The 20,610-nt window shown below is 38.9% G+C and overlaps 1 protein-coding gene across 1 annotated transcript in view; it reads left to right on the plus strand.

Annotated features, from left to right (window-relative positions):
- bbs9 (Bardet-Biedl syndrome 9) overlaps positions 1 to 14,578 on the plus strand; it is a 229,391-nt gene extending 214,813 nt beyond the window's left edge. Inside the window, exon 23 of the mRNA XM_037676556.1 lies at positions 14,220 to 14,578. Coding sequence (XP_037532484.1) covers positions 14,220 to 14,578 — 359 coding nt within the window. The remainder of the gene's footprint in view (positions 1 to 14,219) is intronic.
- The last annotated feature ends 6,032 nt before the right edge of the window (positions 14,579 to 20,610 follow it).

Below are 20,610 nucleotides of genomic sequence, written 5' to 3' on the forward strand. Positions count from 1 at the left end.
AAACACTTTCCAGGGATGGACTGTTGTGTCTCAGTACAGAACAACAAGCAGACCACAACAGAAGCCAGCTAAACACAGTTATACACAAACTAGATTTAGCATCTTACACTTAAGGTGCAGTGTGTGTGTGTGCCTGTTCACATGTGCAAATTATCATCCTGTGCAGATCAGATTTTCCGTGTTTTAATTTTATAAATGTATATACAGTATAGTGAGTAAAATTGACAGTTCACATGTGTGCGTAACTCGCCCAGTGTTGTAAATGTTCCCTCTGATGTGGTTGGCTGTATTTAGACAGAGAGCAGAGAGTGCAGAGAAAGTCGAGAGAGGCGTGTATGTGCACGTTTGTGCACGCTTGCCTGTATCAGTGTGTGTTTGGGCACAGATTTTATGTCACTACCAGGCCCAGAAAACCTTCGTGTCCTTTTTCGGTCAGGCCAAAACGTTGGTTCTTTGGACTGGCCGCCGTATATTTTTCTGTACATTATGTGTGTGCTGGTATGTGTGTGTGTCTGCATGTTGGTTAGTAGCAGGGCGTAGCTGAGTGGAGAAAAAATATCTCGGCCAACCACGGGAATGAACCCACCCACTATACCACACCCAGAGAGAGACAGAGCAAGCAGTGGTCTGAGCCTCTCTCTATCTTTAAATCGTTGTCTCTCATTGCTTTTCACAATTTTATTGTCTTGTTTAAATACAATATTTACTACTCCTGTTTCTCTGGTTACACTTCTGTTTTTATTTAAATTTTTTATATGACCGTTCCACATCATTTTTATAGCAGTCCATATTTTCGTTTTTACACTTGAGTTCACTTTGTTCAAATGCTCAACATTCTCTGCAACGTTGTTCAAATTTTGAACCCAAAAATCTCAGTTTTACCAAGTGATTTATTCGTAACTGACCAGAAATGCGTCTATTAGTAAAGCTCAAAACAAATGTGTACAAGATGTAAGCTGGTGGCACGGCAGAGCAGTGGACTGAGCTGTTAAAGGTCACAGGTTCAATACTTGTCTGCCTCCTCTCTCTGTGTAGTTTGCATGTTCTCCCTGTGCATGTGTGTGTTTTCACCGTCTGGTTCCCTCCCACAGTCCAAAGTCATTCATGTAAGGTCAATTGGCATCTCTGAATTGTCGCTGTAGGTGTGTGTGTGTCTCTGTTTTGTTTCAATGTGGGCTTGAACTCTTTTAAAAAAAATCTGCTGAGTTTGTTGTTTTTACTACAGAAACAACCAAATCCAGCATGTGGAGGTTGAACACAGCTGGCACTCCATAAATTCAAACACCGCTGTGTTTTTATAGAACGGGGTGCTTCTGTCCATAACACTGGTCAGCATCTGTGCAGCTTTTCTTGTTAGTTCAAAAAATAGGATTTCTGTTTATTGTGTAACATTAATTCAACACCTCAGATCTTTGTTTTCATTTTTCTTATGTATCAGTTGGTATCAGAAGGTTACAAAAATCAATTTGCAACTCTGACTTAAAATTTCTTCACCAATAAATTAACAAATACATAATGATAGATCATCCTTGCACATCCAAATTGTGCTTACAAAGTTAGTTCTCTATACCTTCAAAATGCAGTTTTATGTTTAGTTAGTTGTTCACATGAGTTCAGTTATTTGAAGCCAGTGCAGATCCAGTTAAAAGCTCTTTAAACATTTAATTCTGTGATGTCTCTGTGCGAGTAACGTTTTTACAATCACTGAAGACACGCCCCCTCATCACTTTGGAACAGACTGCAGTAATAACAGTGTGAGTGTTTGTACGTGCTTCAGTGCCCATTTGCACAAAAATGTATGTTACTTTTATTTCCTTGCAAAGACATTTCGGGTGTAATACTCCGTGGGCAGTGTAGCTCAGTCTGCTCTGAGGTGTCATGGTCTGCACACACATTAAGAGTAATAGACAGACCCATTTGCTTCAACAGCACATTCCACACCAATAATAGTATTAAACTGCCTGTCCAGACACTGTCAGCTTGCTCATTGTGTTCCTGTTTACACGTGATTATTTTCAGAATCAAATAGTTTGTGGTGGGTGTTGTAGTTTTGGGTTTGATTTTTGTGACCTATTTAGAGAACCTTCTTACACGATGACTTGTTATCTAAACCTGTGATTCCAAACTTGGTTTCAGGTCTCTCTTGTAAATGAGTCCTCGAGGCTCAATGGGATTTACCTGTCTAAATAATGGTTGAATGAATGAATGGTTCTCGAGGAACACTATTCTGCATGTTTTAGTTGTTTCCCTGCTTTGAAACACCTGATTTGAATGAATGGGAGATTACCAGGCTTCTGCAGAACTTGAGTAATTAAGCCACTGAATCAGGTGTGTTGGAGAGAGAAACAACTAAACCATGCAGGATAGTGTTCCTTGAGGACCAGGGTTGGGAATCAATTCAGTTCAATTCAATTCAGTTTATTTATATAGAGCCAAGTCACAACAGAAGTCATCTTAGAGCACTGAACAGAAGCATTCACATACATAAAAAGTAAGTTAATAACATTATTTATCTGAGGAGCAGACTGCTTTGAATTTAACTCCATCACAGAACTCTCATCTTGAGCAAGCATGAAGGCGACAGTGGAAAGGAAAAACTCCCTCGTGAGGAAGAGATCTTTAGCAGGACCAGGCTCAGGACAAGCGGCCATCTGCTTCGACTGGCTGGGTTTGAGAGGAACAGATACACAATGGCAGGTCCAGAATCACACGATAAGATAGAAATAGTATCAAATGAAAACTATTCATTTGTAATTTTTTTCAGTCAGGTCATCTGGACAGTTTTTTTTTTTTTTGTGCTGAAATGTTTCGCCTTTGGTCCAGAAGGCTTCATCAGTCAAGGAAACACACAACACAAAACTGATTCCTCCCCCAACACCTTACTCCAAAGTGGAACAAACCAGTTCTGCTTGTGATAAGATGGTCTCTTTGTCACGCCCCCTCCTCCATTGCCGGCCCTCTTCCTTGTTGACAGTCTTGTCAAACTGGTTGAAAACAACAAAGTCCATGCTCAATAATCCAGGTATACAATCCAACATTTTTCAGTCCTAACTGAAAAATGTTGGATTGTATACCTGGATTATTGAGCATGGACTTTGTTATTCATTTGTAACTATTCATTTTAAGAAATGAGATCAGTTTGTCCTCTGGTAGTCTAAGCCTATAGCAGCATAACAAGCCAACCCTAACTATAGGATTTATCAAAAAGGAAAGTCTTAAGCCCAGTCTTAAAACTGGACAATGTGTCAGCCTCATGGACAGAAACTGGAAGTTGTTTTCCACAAGTGACGAGCCTGATAACTGAAAGATCTTCCTCCCATTCTGCTTTTGGAAACTATAGGAACCGCAAGTAAGCCTGCAGTCTGAGAGCGAAGTGCTCTGTTAGTAAAATATGGAACAACAAGATCTCTAATAGAAGATGGAGCTAGGTTGTTGAGAGCTTTATAGGTTAGAAGTAAGATTAATAACCACTGTTAGTTATTAGTAACCACTGACCAAAACCACCAAGCTGCTATTTAGAGTTTTGTTCTGTTTATTTATATTGTGTCTTTTATTTTTGGTGAGAACTGGTAGTAACTTTTTGAAAGATAAAAAATTATATCATGTAATAAAACCACATTTCAACAGTAGTGGTCTCTGAAATTCAAAATCTGAAAGGAACAAAATGATGCATTTAGGCAAAAAAAAATATCCTGGCTTTTGTTTTAAGTTGAAGGAGACACTGTAAATCACTCGATGTGTTCAATGTGCCCGTATGTAAGCCGTTAAATTTAGTGGGTTTAATAGCTACTTTGATCCCGTTCTTACTGTTTCCCACGCTGTCGACAACTCAAGTGTGTTGTTGGACTTCATACAACTCTGTTGTGTCATGTTTAGTTTCCTCACATGCATGAACAAACGGAAAGGCACATATAACACGCACTCTCACATTTTCAAACACAGATCCAATCACTCCGTCTTTGGCAGGTTCCCACTTTTTGGATTCTGTAAATCTGCAGGTTTCTGCTGTTATCCAGCATGCTGCCTAGGTCGAGATGCGGGCGATCTGTGCGGCCTCTTCTATTTTGACTATGCCTGCCTGCAGATGAATGCCTTGCCATGATCCACTGCTAACACATGAATCCAGGCAGAACATCTGGGCTTTGAACAAACCACAGATAGCGTCGCTCACTTTATCTTATGGACACACTGACTGTTGGTGCTGTTGTTTTGTTTTCATTTTGCAAAAAACAAATAAGTGTTGTCCTCTAAACTCTGGTAGGGTATGAAGATTTAAAACTGCTTAAAAGCTGAGTTTTATCCTTATAAGTCAGGACACACTAATAAATATACCTGTGTTCAAGTTAAAGTGAAAAGATAGGGACATTAGCTGTATAAAAGCAAGTAATGAGTACTCTTAAATACACACTGTATCTCATACCCTACATATTTATTCAAATTAGACCAAAATTTCTAAAAAATACAATTAAATTAAATAAAAAAATACTGCTATTCTACCTAATAAAATAAATAAATAAATAAATAAAGCTTGCATACAAGGCCCAAAATATGTTCCAATAAAGTTTTTTTTTTTTTTTTTTTTTTGCTTTTCATTCATTATTCAAAACGCTTGTCGTTTTCCAGCTTTGCATATATCCTCATTGGTTTACAACTTAATATGTTGTAGTTATCACTTATGAAACCTTGCTTCGGTGTTTTCTGAATATTTAATTATGTTAAGAAGAATTATCTTATTGTGTCTGACATCTTGTGAAGTTTGTCTTATATTTTATTATCAAGTCCATAAAATGGCTATGTACATACATTTAGATGTGACATTAACAAGTAACACTGTACTTTTGTACATGAGGATAGCAGATAAATTCAAATATTTAAAGTATAAACTTTGTTTTATGTCATAATGTGGGATAGTACTTTATAGACTTGTTTCTGTTGGTGCAAGAAAATACTTAAACACTGAAGTATTTCCAGTATCGATAAAGCACCTGAACTGTCGCCTTCTTGTTTGCTCAAGATGAGAGTTCTGCGATGGAGTTAAATTCAAAGCAGTCTGCTCCTCAGATAAATACCGTTAACTTATATATATTATATAATTCTGTTCAGTGCCCTGAGATGACTTCTGTTGTAACTTGACACTATATAAATGAACTAGGGGTGCACCAATTACAGTTTTCTGGCCAATCATTGATCTCTAAAAAGCCTGACCTATCGATTCCAATTTTGTCCGATACCGATTTTGTTTTATAAGCGGCACTGTCAGGTGTTATAAGGTCACAATGCACCTTCAATTTTCCAATCGTTTTATTGAAAATTATACCCTTGAACAATATCCTAGGAACAATACAAACTTGTTTTAACTGGCCATGAGGTGGTGCTCTGAAATATAAATTAAGTTTAGACAATTGTTGTTAAAACTACAAAAAAAATCAGTAAAATCGGTTTCTAAAATCGGTATTGGCCGATCGCCGATCACCCAAAATTAAGGAAATTGGGGCCAATAAATTGGTGCACCCCTAAAATAAACTGAGTTTAATTGAACGTTAAGGAACAACTGTGTAAACAGATGAAATTTGAATTTTCAGATCTTCTTCTTTTAAAAAACGGCTAATAATATTTTAATAATCCCAAATTATTTGCCACTAGTGGTATTTGTTTGGGGGCAGCATGGTGGCGCAAAGGTTAGAGCTGCTGCCTCTCAGTGAGCAGGTCGCCCTGGATCAAATCCTGGTCCGGGGACCTCTCTGGGTGGAGTTTGTATGTTCTCTCCGTGCTGTGTGGGTTTTCTCCGGATATTCCTGTTTCCTCCCACAGACCAAAAACATGCATGTTAGGCTGACTGGTAACTCTAAATTGTCCCTAGGTGCGAGTGAGAGAGTGAATGTTCGTTTGTCTCCATGTGTCCCTGTGATGGACTGGTGACCTGTCCAGGGTGTACCCCACCTCTCACACAGTGATATCTGGATATGGGCACCAGTGACCCCACGACACAAAAAGGAAGACGCGGGTAAACGATAATGGATGGATGGTATTTATTTGGTGATGTCCAGGTTAGGAGCATTTTTTTATTTTTGTCATTACAAAATAAACTAAAGCTTTAAAATGTGTGACATAATCAGTACAGACAGACTGTTTACATAAAACCAGGTTTTTTTTTTTGTTTTCAAGAAGGTTCTGCTTCCGTCTTCTGTCCACATTTCAGGCTGCTCAGCACCGCTCTGTAGGCTCCTCGCAGCAGCCGAGCGTTCGCTGCGTGTTAATCATTCACTTTTCCCATCCACCATTTACTAAGGAATTTGATCTGACAATCCTATAGCTGAGGCCAAGTTGCCAAATGGATTAATAAACCATCTTTTTGTTCAAATTAAAATTTTCTGTGGAGACGCACAATCTCAGTTGAACAGGATCTCTAACAAAGCACACAGGCAATATGTCATTAGAGAAAGCAGTCTCTGCATGAGTTGGATTACCACCCATTTATTTTATTTTTCTTTATGCTGACAAACATGTTTTCTTAAAACGAAGCGGTAATTTCAGAGAACTGTATTATAATGAGTTTATTCTCTAAGGGCTGTTAATTTAAACCAATGATGTGCAAAGTAAGGAACTACATCACCCACAGTTTCCTGTTGAGCAGATCTCACCCAGACGTGACTGTGTCAGGTTCACAGAGAATTAAAACAACTGCTGGCTGTTTTGACCGTGATCAAACCCACCAGACTTCTTCAGGTAGCTCCCGTCCCACGTGAGAAGGGCTTAACGTCACCTTGATCCCATCAACTCAGGGGATGTGGAGCACCGGCCTCTGCACTGTTTAGTCTACACACTTCAACTTTGTTAGTTTGTTGAAGTAGCAGAGTGACAAGATCTGACCTGACCCCTTTAGATTTCCATACAGGAGGGAAGCTGCCATCTTGTCTTACAATGTCAATGTTTATCAAGTCATTGCTACCACTCCCTCGAGGACCCTGCTCTCACACACACTTTTATTTCCTGGAAAAACTTTGGAGGGACACGAGTCTCCCTGGGTGATGGAAAAGAGACCTGAAATGCAAACACATGGAAAGTTTTCATTGATCTGCTCATTTAACTTTTATTTAGGAGTGTTACGCTACATAGATTTAAGGACTACGAGAATATCCTCTATACCCGTCAGGCCTCACATCCACCATGACTTTCTTTTCATCAACAGTTTTGTAAGAGCTCCCTCCATGTCATTATAAAAACAACCAAGAAACTCGAACTCTGGCTGTAAAAGTGCTAACATCAGTAAAATCAAATCACACATTGAATCATGAATTTTGCAACAGTGAAGGTCCTTCAGGCGCCACATGGAAATGTTTAACTGTGAGACAGAAAGTAGGTGAAAACAGACAACATTAACATTTCTGTAATCAGAGCTGAAGAAACGCAGAACTATAAATGAAAGTTAGAATTAGCTTCAACAAATAATGTCTAAATTTACTTGGAACTGTCCATTCAGCACCACAAGTAAAACAAAATGTTCTTTTGACATTTCTTACTTTTTGTAGATTAGTGTAAAGTAATTAAACCGTTTTTATTTAAGTTAAACCATAACAAGTTTAAATTTTATTGCTACAAATATGTCTTATGTTTTTAATATAATTTAAAATATTTTTTTTTTTTTTTTTTTTTTGGTAAATGTCATTGAAGAGAGAAAAACATGTTTTTCCATCTGTTTTTATTTGGTATAAATAAATTAAGTGTTTAAATCACTTAAATCAAAACACACAGCTGCTGTTTTGCACACGCAAAGAGATTTAATGATTTGGCTTGAAAAAAAATAAAAGCAACATTTTCTTTTCCGTCACTTACCATGCAGATTATTATTTAGGTTTAGTGCCTTTTGTTTTCCACATTGGATTTGAAATGTCTGCCACCACAGAAATGCAGTCAAATGAATACAGATGTTTTTGTCACATCGCTGAAAAATGTGAACAAACAAGTTGAAGCCATTCATGTGGCAAGATGACCATTTATGAGTCTCCGTCATCGTATCAAATGACCGTTCAGTTGCGTTTCGAAAACAAAAGCAAAGCCCTAAAAGGTTGTTAATGTTCACATTTATGTTATATCCGTGCTGCGAAAACAATCCAGAGCGATGAGGGCTGTTGACCTTTGACATCAAAGCAGATGAGAGTTTGACCCGTGGCTCAAATGATGATTGTTGACTTGCCATCAGTGCAAAGTGCCTCCGCAGCCGCAGACACAGATTTATCTGCCCTAATCTGAACGTTTGACATCGAACATATGAGTATGACCCAAGTGTCCGGACCACTTTTAAAATTTGTTTCAGGTTCAACTCAGGTTTACAATGATGATCAAATCTGATCATTTTATGACTTTTCATTTGTTTGTTTTTTTTAATAATCAAAACAATAATATTATCAAAGCAACACGTTACTTGTCTCGTTTTCTTTTGCACTCATAGCTGACGATGAACTTTTCACCTGAAACAATAAAATAATCATTAAATAATTTTTCTACATCTGACCTTTGTAAAGTAAAACCATTAAATCAAAAATGTTCAGTCGTTAAATAAATTGAATTAGGGAAACCGCAAAGCCAGGATGACATTTACAAACTATTGGGCCAGAATCGGCGCTCATCAGTCAGTCTACATTTAACGGATACGTGCACGTGATCACTAATTCATTCAACCTTTATTTATACAGGTTAGTCCCATTGAGTCATGAGGACTCATTTACAAGAGAGACCTGTCTTAAACAAAGAACGCAGATGAGGTACAGACAACAATAGACAATCATATAAAAATCATATAAAATAAAAATAAATAGAAGAAATGATATAAAAACGAAACAAAAACAAGCTACATGATAAAACCATGTAAAATACTAAAAACAAGAACATGCCTACTTGGTTTTTGCAATGAACTTAACAATAAATAATAAAACTGGTTCTTGTGAAGCTGACATTTATTCAAGAAACCGTTCAAAGTTGACTATTTATTTAAATATATATGTTTTTAAATTTGGCAAGTGTATAACAGAAAACAGATCGTTTATCTATTTTTATTCTGATGTGACGTGCATTTACGTTCACTTTTTGTACCCATTAAGTCCATTCTGATCAGGCTGTCACTATGAAATTAACCTAATCACACTTTTTTTTTTTTCATTCAACCTTTATTTAGACAGGTAATCCCATTGAGCCTCAAGGACTCATTTACAAGAGAGACCTGAACCTGACCTGAAGACCTGAACCTGATTTAAACATGTTCAAGTTACACAAAGGTTTTTTTTTGTTATAATTATTGTTGTTTTATACAAGTCCAAAGTAAAACAGTTTAAATTAATACACATTGCTGTATGTAAGCTTTTTTTCTAGTTTCTTGTTTCTAAATACAGTAGTCCCTCGCTACATCATGGTTCGTTTATCGCAGACTCGCTCTACTGCGGTTTTTCAAAATAAGATTGGACATGACACACAATTGGCTGATTGATGGATGAGCCGCACGATCGGCATGGAATTTTTATTTAAAATAAATTATTTAAAATTATTTAGCGCCTGCTGCACCTTTGTGCACCCCATACTGCAGGATAAACTTCCTGCTGCAGCTGATCCGCTGTTCTCCGGCAGAGCGGGAAGTGGGTGTGGCCAAGAGCGCTTGCAGGTGACTGAGTGCAGCCGTGGCTGAGAGGAGGAAGAGCTGAAATCATGACATTCTGTGCTCTTTTAGAGCGTTTAGAGTTTAGAAACGTTTAGAATATTGCAAGAGTGTGGGAACTACTTACTACTTGTACTACTTTGCGGTTTTTCACTTATCGCAGGGCTTCAGGGTACGGATCCCCCGTGATAAACGAGGGACTACTGTATCGTTACGTTAAACCATTTTTATTCTGTTTTCATCTCCTCACTTTTTGTGTTTGTTTGTTTAGTGAATAACTCAATAGTTTTATTTTTTACTTATTCCATCAATGCTCGTTGATTTTTTTTCTTTCATTTGAGTCCTCTTACAGTACTTATTTGACACAATGCACAGAAGAACAAACTTGTATGTAAGATTTTGCACAAACCCCTGATGTCTGTTGGCTCAGCTGTTGAGCACTGATGGATTTTGTGTAAAGCGATAACCAGTTAGCGTCCAGTCTGGATCAGGCTGTCGCTCTCAGATTAACCACTGATGAAACCAACACTACCAGTACGTACTGTTTGGCTTTCTTGACAACCCTCAGGAAGACGAGCGTTCACAGACTGCTTCTCTCTTTCTTTCTTTCTGGCACTTGTTTCTTTTCCGCCTCACAGTTCAGATACAGACACACCCGAACCCAACGTTTCCTTCATGTCGGACTGTAAAAGTTCTGAGAATAAGGGAGGGGGACAATTTGCACGCTCAAGTGTAAATTTACACTCTCACAAAAAAACAGCTTGTGGCCGTCTGTTTTGGTAATAATGCTCCATATGTGTTTTCACTCGTGATTATTTGCAGATAAATTAGAACTAAGTATAGTGTTTGTGTTCATACATTGTATACAGCTTGTGTCTGCATCTGTTTAGTTTTGTGGTTATACGTCCAGGCGGGTAAACTGCCTTTAGGCTGAAAAACACATCCTTTAACGAGCCATCAAGTTAGTAGCTTTTAAACAGCCGCAGTGTCAAATACTGAAGTGGCAGATTGTGATTTTATCACGTTTCATGGTTGCTTCAACTTTGAGTAGTTTTAGCTCAAAATTTAGGAAACATAACTATTTAAAATGTACTTGTTTTGAGCGCAGATTGCATCTTCTGTACTGACTTTAATCAGGATTTATGGCACCGCTTGCCATCCAGTACCTGTTTCTGTCTCTTGAGCCGTAGACGATGAGCTGTCTGATTAGAGCGCCTCTCTGGAGTCTACATAGACACATTTACTGAGCAGCTTGTTGTTTTCACCACATCTACGCATGGAAAGATACAGCCCCACGCAAAGACACAGCCAGATACTTTTAAAGGTGGGTCTCCGCTCACAGTGAGATACCAGGCTGCCGTCTACGGTCTCTCTCCGTTCTCATGGAGATAAGAAGCGCGTCTCATTGTTGGCAGACAACAGTCCCGTTATCTTCTTATCAGAGAGCCAGTTCAATCTAAAGGAGGTGGGGCCAAAGTGTCTGTGTGTTTAGTGTCTTTGATTAAGAGGGGGTTCTTTGTCATGCAACAGGTGCTGTTGTCAGTCAGTTTGCCTTCATAGAGGCTTGGGAGTTGGAGTGTTTTTGAACCAGTCCTTCAATCCTGTTAATCCTTCCTGCAGGCTGACAGGCCTTGAAGAAAAACTTAAAAATCAGTATGTCTCTCTTTTTGTAAATGTCCCACCCCCCCCCCCCCCCCCCACACACACACACACTTAAACACCAAAACAGTTTGGAAATGTGTTCTTTTTTAGTTACAAAACACGAAAACATAGACGTTGACCCAACACACCAGCATCATGCTCTAGAACACCAAACTGGCATTTTTACACGTATCTAAAATTACAAAGTACTTATTTTTAGCTCCATTTTTGCTTGATCATTTTCTCTCCCTTCTGCTTATTACATACCCGTGTCACATTCACAAAGCTAACAGTGCTAATTATACGCTGGTGCAAACATGTCCGTCAAGTTCAGCAGGTGTGAGCAATTTGTACTTATTTTATGTCCGACTGTAGCAGAACACGGTTGTCCTTTCTGTCCAATCGAATTATATATTTTCTTCACAAGTACATCACGCACAAAAGTGAGAGAAAGAAAAAGACAAATGCATTCTAACAGGTTTTGACAAAGAACAACAAAGGCACTCCTTAAACCTGCAATAACAACATTTCACTTTATCAGCAAAGTTCAGGATGACATTTCTAAATCAATAAGAGATATTTTGGATTTTTTATTTGATCATCTCTGAATCCACTTGTTTTTATTTACAAAATTTTAAAATGGAGGTGTGTTGCACCCCCATTCCCCTCTCCATCAGAGCTGCTGCAGACAGGGGAAGTTGCACTGTGATGGAGGAATAAGTTGTTTATTTTACTAATTGCATGCATAATGTAAACCTTGTAAATCTTATAAATGAGTCCTCGTGACTCAATGAGACTAACCTGTATAAATGGTAACTGTACTTATATAGCGCCTTTCTATCCAATCAAGATACTCAAAGCGCTTTACATACAACATGTGCCCTCATTTACCCATCTACACAGCACTCTACTAGATCTCTGCAAAGCTAATCTGAATCTGTAGAGACTAATCAGTGCTTTTAGAGCACATTCGTATACGATGAGATACACATGGGAGGCAGTGAGGGGTTCAGTGTCTTGCCCAGGGACACCTCAACATGTAACTGCTGGTGGAATCGAACCCCCAACTTTCCCTTTGGGGGATGACTGCTCTAACCACTCGGACACAGCTGCCCCAACCTGTATAAACAAAGGTCGAATGAATAATACCACATTTAAATGTGGTTGAACTGTACTGGTGCAGAAAGATGCTCTTTGTTGTCTATTTTCAAGAGCTTTGTGAACTAGACTCGTACAAAATCCAAATGTGTACCTGCAAAAGCTGTGCAATGCTTTGATGACTCTAAGCCTTAAATTCTTAATTGTGTCAAAATGGGTAAATTGTTTGCACTTTTACAATTTTAGGGCCTACATTTTCTGACTCATTTTACAAAAAGCCACGTATGTAGATGATGCAAGGCGCCAGGTGACTGTGACGCTCACTTGGGCCGCCTGTGCTGGAAGCACCCCCCCTCCCCACTCATTCATTCAACCTTTATTTAGACAGGTAATCCCATTGAGCCTCGAAGACTCATTTACAAGAGAGACCTGATTTCAACAAAGATGACAACAATGGACAACAGCAACAACAATAAACAATTATAAAAGTCATACTGCAGGTTTTTTTTTTTTTTTTTTTTACAAATAGGATGGCTAAAAGAAAAAAGGTAACAAAAAAAAAAAACAGCTAGAATCTAAGGCGAATGTAGAAAACTAAAAACAGGAACATGTTTGCGTTGGTCCCTTCCAGGAGCCCAACAGATTCTTAAAGCCACTTAGAGAGGTCAAGGTCGAGGGCTTCAAATCTTTTTTGTAAGATATTCCAGGAAACAGGAGCAGAGTAGGAGAAGGTCCTTTTGCCTAGTTCAGTCCTCATTGGAGGCAGGGGTTCACTCCACATGTGTATGTCTTATTATGTCATCTGTATGCTGTTCTTTGTGCTGAGATTTTTTTGCAACCTCACACTGTCCTGATAGTGACACAGTGTGAGATATGACACACATACATGATACACATACATGATATACAGTAATACACACATTCATTACATCTAGGCTTGATTACTGCAGTTCACTCCTGTTTGGTATCAGTCAGACCTCCATTGCACGACTACAACTGGTCCAGAATGCAGCAGCCCGATTTTTAACCAGTGCAGACAAAAGAGAGCACATTACACCAGTCTTGGCCTCACTGCACTGGCTACCGGTTCACCTTCGAATCCAGTTCAAAATAATCCTGTATGTCTACAAATCGCTGAACAGTTTCGCACCCCCATCTCTCTGATTTGTTACAACCGTATTTTCCACCACGTTCCTTGGGGTCAGCGGACCAGTTACTTCTCACAGTTCCAGGAACTCATCTTAAGCGCAGAGGTGACAGAGCCTTCTCTGTAGCAGGACCAAGACTTTGGAATGAGTTACCTCTGCTTGTCAGACAGGCCCCCTCCCTCTCGGTTTTCAAATCCTATTTTAAAACCCATTACTATTCTGTAGCTTTCAACACCAGATGATCTGTGTTTTGAACCTGTATGCGCCACACTGGTTAGTTGTTATATTTATTATTTGCAACGTTTTTATGTCTATATTCTGATTTACTTCATTTTGTATATTACTTTGTGTGTTGCTTGTTTTTCTGTCTGTACAGCACTTTGGTTGGCCTTGTCACTGTTTTAAGTGCTCTATAAATAAAATGGTATGGTATGGTATTACCTCCTCTTTCCTCGCATTTCTCTTTTCCTTGTCTAATGAAAAGGGCAGTACCTCTCATGAGGCTGCAGCCTCAGGCACCCGTCTACCCACGTCTTATGTTTTGGTTGTCTTTTTGTTTCTCTGGACGGCTGTACTGAAATGAAATTTTGTTGTGCTTCTGTGCAATGACATAGTAATTCTGATTCTGATTCTGGTGTAGATAGATATTTGTTAACTGTGTATCTATTTCTTTCTTTTTTTTTCAGAAAAAGACTCTAAAGAGGTGTCTAGTGTTCCTCCAGATGGTATTGTGCAAGAAGAAGCTGCAAGTAGAGGGGAGCCCATCAAGGAGACCAAAAAGGAGAAGAAGGAGTCATCCAAGGACAAGAAAGAGTCTAAAAGGGATTCAAGTAAAGAGGTTAAAGAACCCAAGGAGGAGGTAAAGAAGGAATCCAAGAAAGAATCTACCTCCAAAGAAAAGAAGGAGTCATCTAAGGAGAAGGAGAAGGACAAAGAGAAGGAAGAAAATGAGGCTGGGAAGGAGTCGGGGGACAAAAAAGTGTCCAGAAAGTCCTCTGTAAAAGTGAAAGAGAAGAAGAAGAAGCTAGAAGCTGCAGAGGGCTAAAGGAAGCGATGTGCTAAAAATACCCACATGCTAAAATATATGTGTATACATTTTTATATACCGTGTACTTGTAAACATAAACCATGTGATCTAACACCAGACATGTGCACATTCACATATTCAATTTAAATATATATTTAGATGTAAATAAACTAAGTCAGGGTCACATTTTGAGGCCAAGCCGTTTCCTGCTAGAAGCATATTTACATTACGCTGATACCTCACACTCGTACACGCTGTGCTTCTACTGAACCCACCATGTTCACCACTTTTACTGTTGGCTTGTCGACTGTGGTGAGCCCACAGAAAGTGAGGATGAAGACAAAATCCTCCCCCTCTTTCTCAGACATCTTGCTGACTCTGTCCTTCGTCCTTGTTGTCTTGTCTCAGCAGCAGTTCAGCCCACAGCTCTAATCCCCGTTCGGCCCCAAACCGCCCCCTCGCCCACGCACACTCCTGGACGTGACGTCAGACACGGCTTCTCGCCCCCTCACGTGGTTCCAGGTTTCACGCAGAGCCTCCCTTGTCTGTCCACCTAAAATAAACTACCCTACACGTCCAGCCCGCCCGCTGCATCCGGGTAAATCAAGGCCACATCCTACAGCCACCACCTTCACCACTAATGCAACCCCCTCTGAACCCCAACAGGGTTTTTTTCTGTTTTCTGGGACACTCAAGGACATGTGGTAGCTCATAGACGCATACTTATTTCTGCAGGCCAAAACTGTGTTTATCCAGTGCAGGACATTTTTGGAAGGAACATGGTGCACATCCTCCTCCGCTCACGAACATTATAAAGGAAGCAGACCCATAAATGTCATTTTTATCGAAAGGTGAACATTAGTTTGCTAGCAGAAGAGTGGACTCATAGAAGCCAATGCTATAATAATAGTTTTTACACTTAGCTGTAGTAAATTATTTAAAATAGTTTTTTTTTTGTTTATTTTTTATTACGTAGAGATGCAGGACATGCATTGTTGGTTTTGGAAAGTTACAGAACCAGACACGGCCATAATCCTAAAACTGTAGAAGTTTCCAAAGCACTTCTGATGGGTCCTTGACCTTCTACAAACTCAGCATGCAAAGGTGCAGGGCTGTTTTTGATGTTTTCTAATACATGTTTTAGAGCAGCAGCAGATATATTCATTCAACTTTTATTTATACAAGTTAGTCTCACTGAGTCACGAGGACTCATTTACAAGAAAAACCTGTTTTAAACTATAAATGAGGTGCACACAACAATAAGCATTCATATGAAAGCATATACAATGAAAAGTATATAAGTGATATAAAACAAATAAATAAATAAATAAAAGCATGCTACATTATAAAACAATGTAAAGATACTAAAACCAGGAACATGTCTGAGCTGATTTTGGCCATGAACTTAGCAGTTGTTTAAACCCCTTGGGTCGAGAGCTTCAGATCTTTGTGCAAGATATTCCAGGAAACAAGAGCAGAGTAGGAGAAGGCCCTTTTGCCCAGTTCAGTCTGTACTGAGGGGACACTGCAGGTAATGATGTCTTGGGAGTGCACGCTGTAGCTGCACTCATGCAGAGACATGTAAGAGGAGATATATGAAGGCAGCAGACCAAGAAGTGATTTAATGATGAAAATGTACCAGTGAGAGAAGTTAATGATGACCAGTTAACCAGTGAATAGTTACAGCCAGTTATGAATCTTAGTGCACCGTGATAGACAGCATCCAACATCTGCAGGGTTCTTGTAGGAGCGTTCATGTAAATAATGTCACAGTAGTCAATGGGGGGAAGGAAAGTCACAGTTACAAGATGTTTCCTAGCGTTCAGAGTTAAACAGGATCCGTTTCTGAAAAAGAAACCCAGTTTAACTTTCAGTTTCTTTACCAAGTTTTTGACATGAAGCTTAAAAGAGAGATGCGAATTGACCAAGATCCCCAAGTATTTGTAGGAATCGACAAACTCAATTGGAACACGATTTGTAGATAGAATAGAAGGAAGGACTGCTGAAAATGACTTCCTGTTTGAAAACATCCCTTTGTTTTTATCAGCACTTAGCACCAGTTTGAGATGGTACAAATTTGACGGGATGATTTTTATTGCATATGCAAATGTACCTGACAGGCAGTTAGATTTCATCTTTAGATGCTTATGAACTCTTAACATACACTTTCTTTCATACTCAAAGTAGAGTTTATTTATTTTGAGCTGCATTTCTGTCAGAATTAAAAACTACAGCATAAACTTCAGCCACTGTTGCTTTGCCTGCAGACCTGCAGAACACTACAGCCCAAGCATCATGTCTGTACATACAGTTGCAGCTCTTCTGTCCATCGGAAACTTGTTTTTAGCTTATATTGTGAAACAGATGCCTGTTAGCAATTCATGACCTCTAATATTATGTGAACAACCTGAACTGTAGTTTAAAAAATGGTCTGTTGTCTTTTTAGGTTTTTAAGAAATGTAGATTTTTTCTCTTTTTCATCAGCGATAAAGACACCTTAGTTGAAGCAGCTCATTTTTGCCAAGATTGTTAGAAATGTTTGTGATATTTCAGAGATTCCTGCAGGACATAATGTTTCCTACCAGTTTGAATGTCTGTAATATAAAGTTTTATAGTTGTAGTAGCAGCTCAGATTTGCCAGGATCCTCTTCTGAGTCTGCTTTAGCCAGTTTTCACTCCAAAAGGACAGATTTTTGTCTCTAGAGAAAAAAAAAACCTTTTGATAAATGTCCATCCTGTAGAAAACCCTCAAGTCTGAGGATGAACTAAAACCTATTTATGAAATATTTAGTAATAAAAGTTACATGTTGTAAGTAATCAAAATCCCCCGTTTGTGATGTGTTGATTTTTATTAAGGTTTTGTAACACTTTATTCCAAAGAGGTTTGCTCTCTACATTGTACCTGTCTTGTTATTCTTTAGAGACATTTTCAATTATTCAGAACACAAATGTTGTTTACCTGCTAATAATGTTTACCAGTTGTAATTGGATCCAGACTGAAGTAATCTAACAACCGTATAAATTAGCTGAACAGTCATTTCCCCTCAGATTTCGGCACTGGATGGACCTCCCTCTCCACTGATGCTGAAGCTGTAAGTCATTTAAATTTTGATAATGTTTCACACACTTTCTGCTTTACCTTACATTGTTAGGAAAATGTATGTGGACTGATGTTTACACATGACAAACATCACAAACTGATAGATAACAGTTTGAAGTTGTGACATTACATGTAATTTTAAGAATGTGTTTATATCTGGTTGTGGACACGTAATTATTATAAATTGTTACCTTTGCCTTTGTCTTCCAGTGGAAACACGTAGATTTTAATCGCTCAACATGAAGTTTGTCTCTATGTTGGCTGATGTTGGTCAGTGTGTGTACGTTTTTTTAGACATTTCTACAAGAACTGATGCCGTGGCACATTTTTACTTCTTGCGTCTTGTGTTTCTGTAATCTGCAAACGTAGATATCGGTTTAATCAGATTTGGTGGTTTACCTTCACAAACCCTGCATTACTATTGGCAAAGGATTGTTTACGCTCTTTGCTCATCTAGTTTTTCTGCAACTGTAACATCTAATGCTTCCAAATACAGATTAGTCGTAGAAAACTTAAATTTAGGATAAACGTGGGTTTCTTAAAAATGGTCACATACATATTTTTGAATAGCTTATAAATTGAATTATTTGACCTGCCTGGTGTTCATTGTGGTGGTCTTGTAATCCTGAGGCTTCAGGGTCGAGCCCAGTCTGAATGGGCACCCTGTGTAAATCCACTGTTCATGCACGTTCACTCGCTGTGGAGACTCCTGCAAAAGATCACAACCAACAAACATAAGTTGAATTTCTTACTTCCATGTTTGTATAAATTCACAATTGTCTCTTTCTCGTTCTAGCTTACCACTATTTTTATCTTTTATACACCACTAACAGCAGTGATGTCAGATCCTGAGGACAGGTCTCCAGTCCATCACAGGGACACACAGAGACAAATGAGACAAACACTCTCTCACTCACACCTAGAGACAATTTAGAGTTACCAATCAGCCTAACATGCATGTTTTTGGTCTGTGGGAGGAAACTGGAGTACCCGGAGAAAACCCACGCAGCACGGAGAGAACATGAAACAGAAAGGTCCCTGGTTGGGATTTGAACTAGTGACCTTCTCGCTGAGAGGCAACAGCTCTATCAGCTGAGCCACTGTGTCACCCCTGATTTAAAATAAGTAAATCACATCACTGAAGTAGCAGTAGTTATAGACAGCACGCTGTAGACACGTGATGTTTTTAATTCTACCGTGTTGAACCGACACATCTTCTCTAAGTTTTTCTCTTTGGAATTTCACCTTAAAGGAGTTTTTCACTTGAACAAACATTTTAATTTCCAGCCTTCAGTCATCTCCCGAAGGCAGTGTGATTCTTATGTGTTTCCTCGTAGAACCGCTGACAGAGATTAAAACCAACCCAACCCTCATCAAACTGATGAACAGAGCTCTGTCTGAAGACCTCTGAACGTTTTTCTGTTCTTTCTTTTAGGCTCTAGAAGCAGCAGAATGGCTAAAAGTGCTAAAACAAAGGTGTCACTGTTAATACAGCAGCAGCAGCTCCACTGCACATGGAGTTCCACTCTTACTTTTTGTTTCTCTTTCTCACTTGGCTAAACATTTTCATTTCAGTCTTTCAGCTCATATTATCTCGCTCTTCACACAGCTTTTCTTCAACTTTCTTTGCACTGGTAACTTTCTTCTGTCCATCCGTCATCTTTGTTTCTTGTTTTTCTCTTTTACTTCGTTTAGTTTCTGTATTTTTGTCCCTCGCTCTGTTTTGCTTCATGGTTTGTTTCTTTCGTTTTTGAACTTGCTTGGATTCATTTTCTTTATTCTTCCACAATCACTTAAATATCTCTTCTTTCTTCACCTCTGTTAACTTTCTTTTGTTTTCCTCTCTTCCCATCCCTCCATCCAGCATTCATCATAAATTTGCCAGTCGTGTTTTTTTATTTCATTTTCTGACATTACAACACTGTCATGAGATATTTATCTAAAACACATGAGAAGTGATGGGTTCCTTTAAGAAATGCTTAGTATTTAATTGTAAAACTGATTTACTTGTCCCAGCTTATTCACCTTATTCCTGGGGGCTCTACTTTAAAAATGATTATGGGAACAACTTCCTGTCAGACAGGAAGTAGCAGTTAGCATTGGTTAACCATGGTAGCAGAGCACGGACCGTGCTTTATTTGAAAGTGATTTGCCTTCAGTTTAGCAGATAAAACACAGTTTTTGTTTTGTTCACATTTATTGAACGAACATAAAGTTTGCTAAAATAGCCGTGCTGAGTTCAGGTACCTGTTGTGTTCACGGCTGCAGAACAACCAGACCAAACTAAATCAGTGGCTACAAAAACAGAGTTTTGAACATGGATCCAAAACAAAAAGAGTGTTCCTGTGAAAAGCGGTATAGTTTATGTCGCCGACCTACAGATGAAGAATTAAGAAGAATGTTGTTGAAAATGTGAACTTGAAGAGACCACACAACACGCTGTATGTGAGCGCATTTTAATCTGTTGACAAACGGCCGACGGAGGAGAACCTGCATCCTACTTTGTGTCTGGACTACAATAAACCACCGGAGAAGAGACGCCGGATCCTCAGAAGGATTGAAAACAGTGACGAGAACATCAGGTATGATTTCAAGTGTATGGAGGACACACCTTTATAGTATTTGTTCGTTTTCGGTGTTACGATTTTATCTGCAATTAACCCAAGCTCAGTGATGGACAACTAAGGCTTTAACATTAGCTCGTACTGTTCGCAAATAAACAAACGCGGGTTCTGGTCCACACCGCAAGTCGCGCTGATAATTCACGCAAAGCATCATGGGGGCTAGGAATAAGGTGGATAAGATTAAGATAAGATAAGACAGAACTTTATTGATCCTGCAGGAAATTGTTGTGAGGTCGATGTAGACAAAATAAATATTCCAGCATCACACTGAGCAGAAGATACTTCCCAGTTGTTTCTCTTCTCTAAAATATTTTGTTCAGCACTTT

Source organism: Nematolebias whitei, chromosome 5 (genome assembly GCF_014905685.2).
Source record: "Nematolebias whitei isolate Nwh7 chromosome 5, NemWhi1, whole genome shotgun sequence".
Classification (NCBI taxonomy): Eukaryota; Metazoa; Chordata; class Actinopteri; order Cyprinodontiformes; family Rivulidae; genus Nematolebias; species Nematolebias whitei.